The sequence below is a fragment of the Sinocyclocheilus anshuiensis genome, unplaced genomic scaffold, assembly GCF_001515605.1.
Source record: "Sinocyclocheilus anshuiensis isolate Anshui unplaced genomic scaffold, SAMN03320099.WGS_v1.1 scaffold1932, whole genome shotgun sequence".
Classification (NCBI taxonomy): Eukaryota; Metazoa; Chordata; class Actinopteri; order Cypriniformes; family Cyprinidae; genus Sinocyclocheilus; species Sinocyclocheilus anshuiensis.
In genome coordinates this window covers 472,437-486,536 of record NW_015555985.1, presented here as the reverse complement: position 1 = coordinate 486,536, position 14,100 = coordinate 472,437, and the positions used below count along the sequence as shown (strand labels likewise).

Here is a 14,100-nt window from a genome sequence, read left to right as displayed (position 1 = left end):
GTGCGTGCAAAGGTTCTGCGCGATCCTCTTGTTCAATATTCTCTGGGTCTGAATCTGGCTCAAATTGATATGGCAATATTAACGCCATCCTTAAATAAACCGGAGCAGACGGAACTTGCTGATTTGGCAAGGGGGGCAGTATTGAAACACTGTCTAAGCTGTTCGCCAATCACAAGGCACTGGGACAGCTAACCACATTACATTTTGTTTTTCGGAAGGCGGGCCTTCATCAAACCTGGAACTAATCGAGCCGTTTGTGCCCGGCTGGTTGAGAAAGGTATTGTAATAATGTAAATTATGTAAAAAATCATGCGTTTTTCGAACCACCAAGCATGAGAGCATGTTCTAGTACACCCCCAAAACAAATTCAAGACACGGCTCAAATTGATATGGCAATATTGACGCCATCCTTAACTAAACTTGCTGCTTTGGCAAGGGGCGGGGCAATACTGAAACACCGTCTAAAAGCTGTTCGCCAATCACAACGCACTGGGACAGCTAACCAATCACATCGCATTTCGTTTTTCTGAAGGCAGGCGTTCATCAAACCTGGAACTAATCGAGCCGTTTGTGCCAGACTGGGGAGAGAGGTGTTGTAATAATGTAAATTATGTAAAAAAATAATGCGTTTTTCGAACCACCAAGCATGAGAGCATATTCTAGTACACCCCCAAAACAAATTCAAGACATTGTAAAAGAGCATAATAAGACCCCTTTAATACGACTGAATTTGTATTTAACCTGATCACAATTTAATAAAAACATTGTAAGTTATTATAACTCTTTAATTTCCACGGTTATTCAAACAACGAATAAATTATATAGAGAAAGCGAGCAAAGATTTACATAATCAACTGTGTAGCCTCCATTGCTTCCATCCATTTGGCTCAAAATCGCAGTGTATAACAGGTATTGTGCCCAATTTCGACCCCCTGCCAAATTATTACCCCCCTCGTTGAAGCGTGTTAGCATTACCCGTTGCACTTTTTTGGCTAAAGGTTGCAGGCTTGCCTTCTAGTGGCTTTGGTATCTGCAGCCTGGAGTAATGGGCGTGCCGAAAGGTGAATCAGTACAACAGAAACTACCCCTAACCCCGCTCTAAGCCTACCCCCTCACCCTGACAGACAGCTTTGTTGATCAGTCATGAAGACCTTTCTCCACGTCCATTGCTCCAGCTGACACACTGACTAATGTGAACGGCTCTGATTTATAAATGCAATGAAATTGTGTGTGATTGGTTATAATGCGCAACATTGTATAAACACGTAAAAAGAAATATGATGCAACATTAGCAGATCTAAACTTAATGCAAATTTGTATTTAACCTGATCACAATTTAATAAAAACATTGTAAGTTATTATAACTCTTTAATTTCCACGGTTATTCAAACAACGAATAAATTATATAGAGAAAGCGAGCAAAGATTTACATAATCAACTGTGTAGCCTCCATTGCTTCCATCCATTTGGCTCAAAATCGCAGTGTATAACAGGTATTGTGCCCAATTTCGACCCCCTGCCAAATTATTACCCCCCTACATTAGCAGATCTAAACTTAATGCATCAGTCAACACTTTTCATTTCATTTTCATTTTATTTGCGACAGCCGTAATGGATATAGTTTAATTGTGCAGGGGCATTTTTGTCCCAAACATTATTTTCCGAACCGTGGCCAGGGGAAGGCCTTGCCCAGCCATACACACGCTCCGCTTATGTGTCCAACAGTTCCGGGGTAACACAGCTGAGGTTTGCTTAAAATTTAAAAGCACTACAGTTCAAAAGTTTGGGGCAAGAAAGATTTTTAAAATACTTTAATAGAGCACAGATGCATTAAATGTATCAAAAGTGACAGTAAAGACGTACAATGTCACAAATGATTTCTGTTTCAAGTAAATGCTGTTCTTTTGAGCTTTCTATTCATCAGAGAATCGTGAAAGAAAATGTATCATAGTTTCCACAAAAATATTTAGCAGCACAGCTGTTTTCAACATTGATAATAATAAGAAATATTTTTTGAGCACCAAATCAGCGTACTGGAATGATTTCTGGAGGATCATGTGACACTGAAGACTGGAGTAATGATGCTGAAAATGTAGCTTTGCATCACAGGAATAAATGACATTATCAAATGTATTAAAAATAGAAAACAGTTATTTTAAGCTGTAATAATATTTCACAATATTACTGTTTTTTTTTTCCATATTTTTAATCAAATAAATGCAGACTTGTGGAGCAAAAGAGACTTCCTTCATTAAAAAAAAAAAAAAATCCCATAGTATTAAACAGTAGTGTGCATTCAAAATACAGGACTGACAACTGTATTCTGCAGCTTTGTGAATGTGGCATTGGATTCTCTTTTGGTCAAGCATCTTTTTGCTAAATTCTCAGGTCAAAGTTCACAAACGTTCATATGCATATGAGTGGTAGTTAATAGAACAAAAGACTGACATAAACCAATGGACCAACAAACAACAAATTAATATAATATGCAAATCGTAGTGAAAGCTCGTCCTACATGTCATGTTTCCCCAGTATTATGTATTATGTGCTTATGATCTGGTCCTACCAGGGACGAAGGGTGGCTGGTGCTGGTACGGTGTGTCTTTGCGTCGTGGTGACAGGTCTCCGGGTTCCTCAGACAGTGTGTCCAGGTGTTTTTGAGAGAGTCTTGGAGGATGATGACTCTCTCGTTCCTCTTGCTGGCTATCACTATGCTCTCTACCTGCAGGACGAATACAGCGTGAGTCCCAGCATGCACCTGTCCCAGTGTGATCTGACTTACCCATCTAGATCCAGTTGACTAGACTAAGTTAGTTCAAAGGTTAATTTACGATCATCTCAACGCAGAAGAATATAGACAATAGGTATGATAAGCTCTTTTCTTAAAGGTGAAGCATGGCATTTTTGAGCAAACACAAATGCAGAATTAATATTTTTTTTTAAGCTTAATCTTTCGTATGGATGTAAAAGCTTGTTGACCATCTTTGTAATGCACTTGCGCATTAAAAAAATAGACAAAGATACTTCTCATTTCTACTTCAATGGGGAAAGACCAACATTTCCTGATGCCCACAACTGTTCTGTTGTTACAACATATTTTCAAATAAAGCAATAAAATCTGACAACAGGTATCACATTTAGAAGCGATGCCTTTATCAAAAAGCTGAACAGAAAAGCAGGACTTTAATTCTTACAGTCGCCATACTGAATATTTTTCCCCGATTATTTTTCTTCTCTTTCCACAGAGAAGAGAATCTGGTGTGGTGCTGCTAGTTTGCACAGAAGTGACATACTTCACCTTTAAGCCTCATTATATGTCTTATAGCATAAATAACACATAGTGTGCTGCAGGGATGACATATTTTTGTAGGCCAAAACCTGGAAATAAGTTTGCATTTTAGCACTTTTTAGCCGTTTCCATTGTCCTGATGTCTTTTTTGGTTAATTGGTTAAAACAAAATACATATTTTAACGTTTTATTCAACAACATAAAATACAACAGTGATACCTTCTCATGATTTTTTTAAAGGTTTAACTTTACTTGAAAAAGCCGGTTACAAACAAGGGGCTAAACTGGACTACTGAAGTTGTAGTATTAAACGTCATCCCAACAAACAGGAAAACTTATCAACTCACCAGTCACTTTTACAATCAAGCTGTTTTTATTTGCACTTTTGCAAACTATTCTAACTCAAACTTTCAGGGACTTTTTTTTTAAATAAAGATTGAAAGAATTGTGAAAGCTTAATGGTGGTGACGTTGAAGTCATGCAGCCATGGTGTAGTTTATAGTCTACGTTTAACTTTTTACTTCTGGTGATTGTATTTAGGCTTCAAAAAAGTTGTTAATTTGTGAAGATTATCATGATGAACAAATCATGTAAGAATTATAAACTTTTGTTGGTCACAGAGCTGCAAAAATCCAAAAGCCAATGGAAAAATCCATTGGGTTTTTGTTGAGGGAACAAGTGTGATGCTAAATAAAAAAATGCCTACAAAAATACGTCATGTGCTCTATTAGGTCTAAGATTGAGACATTTTGGAAGTGGGAGATGAAGAACCAAAATGACAGTAACATTAGATAAACAGCACTTACTCAAAATTATTTATATCATTCCTTTTTTTTTTTTTTTTTTATCTAGTTCATTCCGAACCACATGCTTGAGATTCTAAAATTTAATACCCAGCACTAGGACCATGGGGTGACCCAGTAACATGCCTCTATTCCAATGTTGCTGTGGGGACTGGAGGTGTGGACTGTTCAGTCACCAAAATGATAACCTGAACTGTCACCACAGAGCAGACAGCAGAGAAATGGGTGCTAAAAGAGAGACAGAAAGAATGTCATTTACTCACTAAGCCTTGTGTTGGTGCTGTCCACGCTGACACAGATTAAATGCTGACTGCGTAAAACCATTTGAGAGACATAACATGTGCTCAAGAGGATAAATGTCTTAATGAGGATGCCAAAATTCAGTATTACATCAAATGCAGGTGTGGTGTGTTGTGCCCAATTTCGACCCCCTGCCAAATTATTACCCCCCTCGTTGAAGCCGCTACCTGATTGCCTAATCCTAACCCCTCCCCCATGCCTAATCCTAAACCTACCAATACTAGGGGGTAATAATCTGGCAGGGAGTAAGAATTGGGCACAACACCAGCCTTAGTTACTGTTGGCTAGGGATTGGCGATACCACTTATTTTGTTTTTGATACGATACCATGGAGTAATGATGCTGAAAATGTAGCTTTGCATCACAGGAATAAATGACATTATCAAATGTATTAAAAATAGAAAACAGTTATTTTAAGCTGTAATAATATTTCACAATATTACTGTTTTTTTTTTCCATATTTTTAATCAAATAAATGCAGACTTGTGGAGCAAAAGAGACTTCCTTCATTAAAAAAAAAAAAAAATCCCATAGTATTAAACAGTAGTGTGCATTCAAAATACAGGACTGACAACTGTATTCTGCAGCTTTGTGAATGTGGCATTGGATTCTCTTTTGGTCAAGCATCTTTTTGCTAAATTCTCAGGTCAAAGTTCACAAACGTTCATATGCATATGAGTGGTAGTTAATAGAACAAAAGACTGACATAAACCAATGGACCAACAAACAACAAATTAATATAATATGCAAATCGTAGTGAAAGCTCGTCCTACATGTCATGTTTCCCCAGTATTATGTATTATGTGCTTATGATCTGGTCCTACCAGGGACGAAGGGTGGCTGGTGCTGGTACGGTGTGTCTTTGCGTCGTGGTGACAGGTCTCCGGGTTCCTCAGACAGTGTGTCCAGGTGTTTTTGAGAGAGTCTTGGAGGATGATGACTCTCTCGTTCCTCTTGCTGGCTATCACTATGCTCTCTACCTGCAGGACGAATACAGCGTGAGTCCCAGCATGCACCTGTCCCAGTGTGATCTGACTTACCCATCTAGATCCAGTTGACTAGACTAAGTTAGTTCAAAGGTTAATTTACGATCATCTCAACGCAGAAGAATATAGACAATAGGTATGATAAGCTCTTTTCTTAAAGGTGAAGCATGGCATTTTTGAGCAAACACAAATGCAGAATTAATATTTTTTTTTAAGCTTAATCTTTCGTATGGATGTAAAAGCTTGTTGACCATCTTTGTAATGCACTTGCGCATTAAAAAAATAGACAAAGATACTTCTCATTTCTACTTCAATGGGGAAAGACCAACATTTCCTGATGCCCACAACTGTTCTGTTGTTACAACATATTTTCAAATAAAGCAATAAAATCTGACAACAGGTATCACATTTAGAAGCGATGCCTTTATCAAAAAGCTGAACAGAAAAGCAGGACTTTAATTCTTACAGTCGCCATACTGAATATTTTTCCCCGATTATTTTTCTTCTCTTTCCACAGAGAAGAGAATCTGGTGTGGTGCTGCTAGTTTGCACAGAAGTGACATACTTCACCTTTAAGCCTCATTATATGTCTTATAGCATAAATAACACATAGTGTGCTGCAGGGATGACATATTTTTGTAGGCCAAAACCTGGAAATAAGTTTGCATTTTAGCACTTTTTAGCCGTTTCCATTGTCCTGATGTCTTTTTTGGTTAATTGGTTAAAACAAAATACATATTTTAACGTTTTATTCAACAACATAAAATACAACAGTGATACCTTCTCATGATTTTTTAAAGGTTTAACTTGACTTGAAAAAGCCGGTTACAAACAAGGGGCTAAACTGGACTACTGAAGTTGTAGTATTAAACGTCATCCCAACAAACAGGAAAACTTATCAACTCACCAGTCACTTTTACAATCAAGCTGTTTTTATTTGCACTTTTGCAAACTATTCTAACTCAAACTTTCAGGGACTTTTTTTTTAAATAAAGATTGAAAGAATTGTGAAAGCTTAATGGTGGTGACGTTGAAGTCATGCAGCCATGGTGTAGTTTATAGTCTACGTTTAACTTTTTACTTCTGGTGATTGTATTTAGGCTTCAAAAAAGTTGTTAATTTGTGAAGATTATCATGATGAACAAATCATGTAAGAATTATAAACTTTTGTTGGTCACAGAGCTGCAAAAATCCAAAAGCCAATGGAAAAATCCATTGGGTTTTTGTTGAGGGAACAAGTGTGATGCTAAATAAAAAAATGCCTACAAAAATACGTCATGTGCTCTATTAGGTCTAAGATTGAGACATTTTGGAAGTGGGAGATGAAGAACCAAAATGACAGTAACATTAGATAAACAGCACTTACTCAAAATTATTTATATCATTCCTTTTTTTCATGTGCTCTATTAGGTCTAAGATTGAGACATTTTGGAAGTGGGAGATGAAGAACCAAAATGACAGTAACATTAGATAAACAGCACTTACTCAAAATTATTTATATCATTCCTTTTTTTTTTTTTTTCAAGCTCCAAAAAAGTTTATTTCATTGTCTCTACTTCACAAGTAAATCCATACCCATAAATTAATTATTACAACCGATCCGAAAGTGCCAAAAATATGCTGCCTGCATTTCTGATTCCACAGATATGCATATTGGAAATATTTCAAATGCCATTTTATCAAATAGAAAAACAAACAGGACAGATCATTTCAGTACAGATTTCAGAGTGAAGAACAAGCATTACATTTCACACAAATAAAACTGATTAAAGGAAGTCATCACTGGAAGTGAACTTAGAAAGGGCTGAGAAAGTACAATATGTGTATTTAGAGAAAGCATGTCTTCTTATTCAGAGTCCAAAGAGTGGAGGGGACAGTAAATGTTTAGGAAGAGTCTACGGTGTGCCAGGTACGTTATTACAGCTATCGAGAGACAGATGAAGGACTGCTCAAGTTTTTCTGCTCACTTCCTGAGGTGTCTGCTGTGTCTCCTGTATATGAATATACAAAACAATGGTAGTAATAATATAAAAAATAATAATAGAAAAAAATAGGAATTAAAAAAAAAAAAGTAGAGGAGAGACAGAGACAAAAAAGTCTTGTCAGTCAAGTGCAGCAGATCTTCCATCCAAGCAATCAGCTTTTCTTTACATAATCGTGCACCAAGATATTGTTTATGAAGAATAAAAGCATAATATAATTTAATTTAATTTAAAATAAGAAAATTAAATCAATAAATGAAACAGAAATTACATGTACCAATTTATTTTGTATTATAAAAAAAACTATTAATTCAATCTATTATATGTACACATTTTGCAGTGCAAAATAATAGATAGAATAATAATAATAGATAATTGATAGACATACAGACAGACAGACAGACAGACAAATAGACAGATAGATAGATAGATAGATAGATAGATAGATAGATAGATAGATAGATAGATAGATAGATAAAAACATTTTCATGATATCCACTTACATAAAACCACTACATAAAATAAACCAATGCATTTCATTCATTTATTTATTTAAATAGATTCAGCTTGTTGCCAAGACAATAAAAAAAAAAAAAAATTGATTGAAAATATTAATATAAGCAATAGTATCTCAATGAACTAAAGTAACACTGGCTTCAAGATATGATTGTTAATAATAACAGACTTCATTTCCAAATCCTTATTGACGAATCATGAATTTACGGACCCAGAGTGATTTTTCATAATAAAATATTTTCAAAAGTATTATTTAAATGCAGTAGTTTTGTTAAGGCTTTCATTGAATAATGATTTATTTAATTGAGTTCATTATTTAATTTAGAGTACATTGGTCCTCCATAATTCTCTGCACAGATTTATTTTATCTGTTTATTGTATCTGTTGTATCCATTACAAGTGAGGGATTGTTACATCTACTTTCCTAGCTACCTATATATTGTTAAAAGCAACGATATTACCACTGCTTCCCAGTTTTTGTTCTGGACTTACCCCCGGCCCCACTGCTGCCTGGCTGCCCCTCAGTACTGACATAAGACTCATTGCCATTGGGCTCTGAGCTGTTGTGATTGGCCCACTGAGCTTCGTTGGCAAAATGCTGTGCTGTGATTGGACTGGGCGTGTCTGGGCTGTCAGAGAGCCCCGGCTCCTGCTGCTCCTGCCTCTGAAAGTGCTGCTCCACCACCAGCTGCAGCTCTGCACTCAACACAGGACACACAGCACAGCGCCACACAGTGGACACAGGCTATCAGCACAGGCGTGCAGTGTGCGGAACAGTGTGAGACCTCTGAACCCCACCCAAATGTATGACATCAATCGAAGTACACTCAACGGTCGGCTATGAAATGGAAAATGAATGACTTGCGAGATGTATGCATGCTATGTATCTCAAACCAAACAACAAAAGGACCAGTATTTAGGCATTTAAAGTATTTATTTAAACTTAAAAACTTGGGCTTAGGTCTGGGCAATATAGAAAATAAACAAACAAACAACAACAACATTTACTTACATAGAATTTTACTAAAATTAATAATATTTTATAATAATATTTTATTAGTCATTTTTATAATATAATGTAATATAAAACAAGGAAAGGATAGATTGTGAAAATTAAAATAATTAATTTTATATTGACAGCAAAATCAACACAAATATGAAAAATAAAACCATGAATCCACAATATATCGCCCAGCCCTAGTTGGGCTGACATCAGTTTTGATCAACAGCACCATATTTCTTGGTGACGTATCAAAGTAGAGAACTAATGCACTGTAAGCTGATAGCTCTCTCATGAAGCAGATCTGAAAGCATCTTAAGAGCTTTCAGAAAGTTTCATCTGCAGACCTCCAAATGTAACTGTCTGATGATGATGATGCCTAATACTTACAGTTCTCATTTACACAATATACTCATCTAGAACGACATAATTACCTATGTGTTAAAAAATGATTGTTTAAAAGAGAGAATTCATCATAATTGAAATAACTTGGGGGAAAAAATAAAAATAAAATCAAGATACAAAACAATAAAAAGTCGATCAGGGAATCCTAAATAATAAGCTACTAGTAACAAAACAAAACGCTGTGATTTACACAGAGACGTTAGAGCGCAACAGATGTAGATGAGTGTGTTTCTTCATCAGAACAGATTTGGAGAAATTTAGCATTACATCACTTGCTCACCAGTGGATAGTCTGCAGTGAATGGGTGCCGTCAGAATGAGGGTCAAAACAGCTGATAAAAAAAAAATCTAAATAATCCACAAGTAATCCACACGACTCCAGTCCATCAATTAATGTCTGGTGAAGTGAAAATCTGTGTGTTAGTAAGAAACAAATCACTTATTAAGATGGTTTAACTTGAAGAAACAAACTCTATCTATATCTTGGATGGCCTGAGGGTACATTTTCAGCAGTTTTTCATTTTTGGGTGAATTATTCCTTTAAATATGCTTCTGTAAAAGCCACAAATCTTAAAACAAAGAAATGTTCTGAATACTTTTTTTTCCTTCAAATGACTGATCTTAGAGCTGGTTTAATTCATGGCTTTGAACTCTTAACTGAAGAGTATTTTGAAATCCTAGTAGAGAAAATTAATGGGGAAAACACTCCCACAATCAAGACCACTAAAAAGTAGGCACTCACTAAATCGCTACATACACTCAGCAGTTTTACCCTGGAATGAGTTCAGCTCACCACTTTGTCGCTATCCAAAGCAATCTTCTCAAAACTTCTAACAATCTTTTCACAGACAAGAGACCCCTACTTACACAAATGAGGATCTGACATCACTGAACCATGACAAGTTCACACCAGTACAGTACTTGGCATCACTCGCAAATCAGATTGCTTTAGCTGTTTCTGCCCTGCACCGACCAAAAGAATGCTGAGTGTTCATTCAAAACTGCTCTGCCAGGCTGTCCATTTGAGGCCATCTCTCTAGAATGATGTATCTCTCTCTCCTCCCCCCACTCCAATCAATAGCTCAAGCTAATGTGAATTTAGCACATCCATGCCAGGAAATGGCCTTGTCTATGAGTCAGCGAGGCAGACTCCACCACTCTCCCTCCCCCATCTTATTGTCTTAAGGGGTTAGTTCACCCAAAAATGTAAATTCTGTCATTAATTACTCACCCTTTTTGCGCAAAGAAAACAAAAATAACGACTTTATTCCACATTTTCGTCTCTACTACGTCACTTTGGACGCGCGTTCACGACAGTACCATGATGCAAGCGTGTGGTGGCGCCGGCGCTGACCCAGATCCGGCGTGATGACGTCATTACGCTGGATCTGGGTCAGCGCCGCCACACACTCGCGTCATGGTACTGTAGCTCTTCTTTTCTCGTAGCTTCGTAACTTTACAGTTGAACCACTGATGTCACACGGACTACTTTGTCGATCATCTTGGTACTTTTCTGGACCTTGAACGTGGTAGTTACCTTGCTGTCTATGGGAGGGTCAGAGAGCCCTCATATATCATCAAAAATATCTTAACTTGTGTTCCGAAGATGAACGAAGGTCTTATGGGTTTCGAACAACACGAGGGTGAGTAATTAATGACAGAATTTTCATTTTTGGGTGAACTAACCCTTTAATACCTCGACTTTGTCGAAAAACGTGGCCTGGAGGGCAGTGCACATGTTCTAGCACAGGGGTGGCGAACGTCGGTCCTGGAGAGCCGCAGCCCTGCAGAGTTTTGCTTCAACCCTAATCAAACACACCTAAACAAGCTAATCAAGGCCTGAAGGGTTACTAGGAAGCTTCAGGCAGGTGAGTTTTTATTAGGGTTGGAGCTGAACTTTGCAGGACTGCGGCTCTCCAGGACCGGAGTTCGCCACCCCTGTTCTAGCATGTTGCACAGTGGCACTTATGTGCAGGCGACCAGAGTTTGAATCCAGTTTGGATCATTTCCTGCTCTCTGCTGCCCTTGTAATTGGCAAAAATGAGCAATTATTAAAATCAACAAACTCTACTCCTCATAAAAAGAGATGTCTGAAGGAAGATCACACATTTTCACATGTGACATCACTGGAGTGGCAGGGTTTCTGCAGGTTTTATGAAGGTAAATTTAAAACTTTTTAAAGACCTTTTTAATACCAAGAAAAGAACATTTAAGGAATAACCTGAAGAGAACACAATACATCAGTAAGTTTTCTAAATGTAAATGTCTAGAGAGTGCACAGTGTGTTGCATTAGCAACACAACAAAGTTTGAAAATACAACTTTCAACTGATCTCCATTTTTTTTTAATCAAATTTATTTTAATAATAAAAAAGCTTAAGGCTTGAATAGCTCTGCTCCCAACCACTAAAGTACTTTTACTGTAACTTCTGACCACACTGCAAAAAAGTGATGTTCTTCCACAGTCTTTTTTTCCATTGCAAATCTAAGATTCTTAAATCAAGATAATCAGAAGTAAACGCCCACTGCTATTATTGGCTTACAGCTGTGTATGTTTGACAGCCTACAGCCTTCACAGATGGACTCTGCTGTGATTTAGGTCAAAAACGCATAAATACTCAGTTCATATCAAACGATCTGTAATAACAGACAAAGCAATAGTGATCACGTAATAAAAACAGTTACTCACACTTGTGTGGTGCGACATTACTGTCGGATGCAATAAAGTCAGCACAGAATTGTCTTTCAATTTCAGTCTTTCAGAAAATCTGGCGTCGAATTGTGCCTTGTTTGTAAACGAATCCGCGGTGAAATTAAGTGAACAAACGACCTTTTACTGGCGCGGTCTGGAACTTTATTAAAAATAAAGCTAACCACTCTTTCCTGATGTTGGGATCAGAAGGAAGGCAATGCAAAGACTGTGTTTTTCCACAGCTTGACACTGCACAGTGTCTAGTTGTCTTCGGAGCATCTTTATCTTTAGTTTCTGCGTAGACCTGCGTTCGTCTCTCTCGTTATTTACACTACGTGCGCGAATCGGTGGGCGGAGCTAAACAGGCAGTGACGTAGAAGCAGGCGTTGATCTTCTTCTGCGGAGGCGGGGTTTAGAGCGGCACATTCCACAAGCTGTCGTTTTGGCAGATTGGCTTCAATATAAGCTGTTTTTAGACTAATGAGAAAGTTTTGAGTTATGAAACTTACAGGATGATTTTATAGTATGATATGTCAAAAGATCAAGGGAATTTTGATTTCTCAGTTCATGACCCCTTTAATTAAAAGGGAAAACAAGTTTTCATATCCCATTAACAGATATTTTTTCTTGTTTTAAGCATAAACTCACTTAATTTTGGTGAATTTCTCAGGAAACAGGACTTCATATCTTCATTTTGCATTTCAAGTAAAATTATCTTAACTTAAGGATGTTTAGATTTTGGAAGATATTCATTTTTAGCAATGTATGCAACATTTAATGCCATGACTTTATGAATTTAAGACTTTCTGCTCATTTAAGTCCTTTTTAAGGCCTTAATTTGTGAAAGGTTGAATTAAGACTTTTAAAGACATCTTTCAAGACCCGTAGAAACCCTGAGTGGAAACCCCACAAGAAAAGAGAAACCGTGGCCACATATACACTGAAAAGTTTTAGGAGTGACATAATCATTACAAAATTGGATTCACAGTTGTTGGGTTACCACAAACAGTGTATAAACTGCATAAACACAAATAAATCATAAATAAAATAACTGCAGCTGTAAATCAGGAAGGAGTGAACACTAAATTAAGTTCTAACTATTTGATAGGAAAACTAAAGAATCAAAAATTAAAATGAAATCTGAAAATCAGTTCACTAGATGCATTACATTGATCTGTGTGAAAAAGACTTAAGTCTTCACTTTGAATTAAGTCGCTGCTTAAAATGGACAAATATTTCAGATTAAAATAAAAACGCCTTTTAATGAAGAGCTATGAATGGACACAGGCAGTGTATTATATTATATACAGTGGGTTTAAAGTCTGAGACCACATTGAAAATCTGGTATTCAGAATTTAATTTAAACCCATAAATATACAAATGTTTGGGATTCTTAAATATTTAAAACAATCAAACATTCTAAATAAGAAATATTTAAAATTCTGCATTATTTCTAGGCTACTAATCAAATCTCTGACAATGATCATATTATTATCAGATGTTTCTTTCATTGAAGCTCAAGGTGATCTTTGGATGATTCTCAAATCATGCTGGGAAAAACAGACGCATGTTCACTAGTGGACTCAGACTCTGGACCTCACTGTAGGTGGTTAAGAGCGGAGGAACTGTATTAATATTAGCGACTGATCCATAAGCACGTGCAGTGTGAGTAGTCTGTTGTGTGGGCTGCATGTGTGGGTCATTGGATGCAAAACGCCGCCTCCATCGGTGAAATATGTGTAGTGTGAATGTTAATGGAGAAGATGGCATGGCTAAGTAAGTGTACTGTGGATCATACTGTACACACAGATGGCATAGATAGAGCATTTCTACAATGCAGTACATTTTCGTTGCCTTAATCTATTATTTTTCTTAGATATTAGATATATTGAAGATATTAGACATATTAGTAATCACAAGTAATTAGTAATCACACAGTGAATTTTTCATAATTTTACATAATGTCACTACAAATTCATTTAATAATTTCATGTCCCTGGCTGAAACACTAAATTCTAACACAAACTGGAAATTTGATTAGAACTATTTCAAGCATTTATTTATTTATTCAAACAAAACATATTTTCTTGGGATTGTTTTAACTCACAATCAATTTATAGATTTATATA

The 14,100-nt window shown here is 36.6% G+C and overlaps 1 protein-coding gene across 4 annotated transcripts in view; it reads right to left on the bottom strand.

The window, feature by feature from the left end:
* The window catches only part of LOC107676093 (protein phosphatase 1 regulatory subunit 1C-like), a 31,688-nt gene that overhangs the window by 2,028 nt on the left and 15,560 nt on the right, over window positions 1-14,100 (bottom strand). For 2 of the 4 annotated variants that reach the window (XM_016470615.1, XM_016470618.1), the window contains 2 exons: window positions 8,369-8,572; window positions 6,791-7,369 (listed from right to left, as the gene is read on the bottom strand). The exons of 1 other annotated variant lie outside the window; for it this stretch is intronic. In XM_016470615.1, the coding sequence (XP_016326101.1) occupies window positions 7,302-7,369; window positions 8,369-8,572 (272 nt within the window). In that variant the 3' untranslated portion in view covers window positions 6,791-7,301. Of the gene's footprint in view, window positions 1-5,216; window positions 5,373-6,790; window positions 7,370-8,368; window positions 8,573-14,100 lie in introns of those variants that run through there. One more of the 4 variants, XM_016470616.1, reaches the window with a different exon arrangement.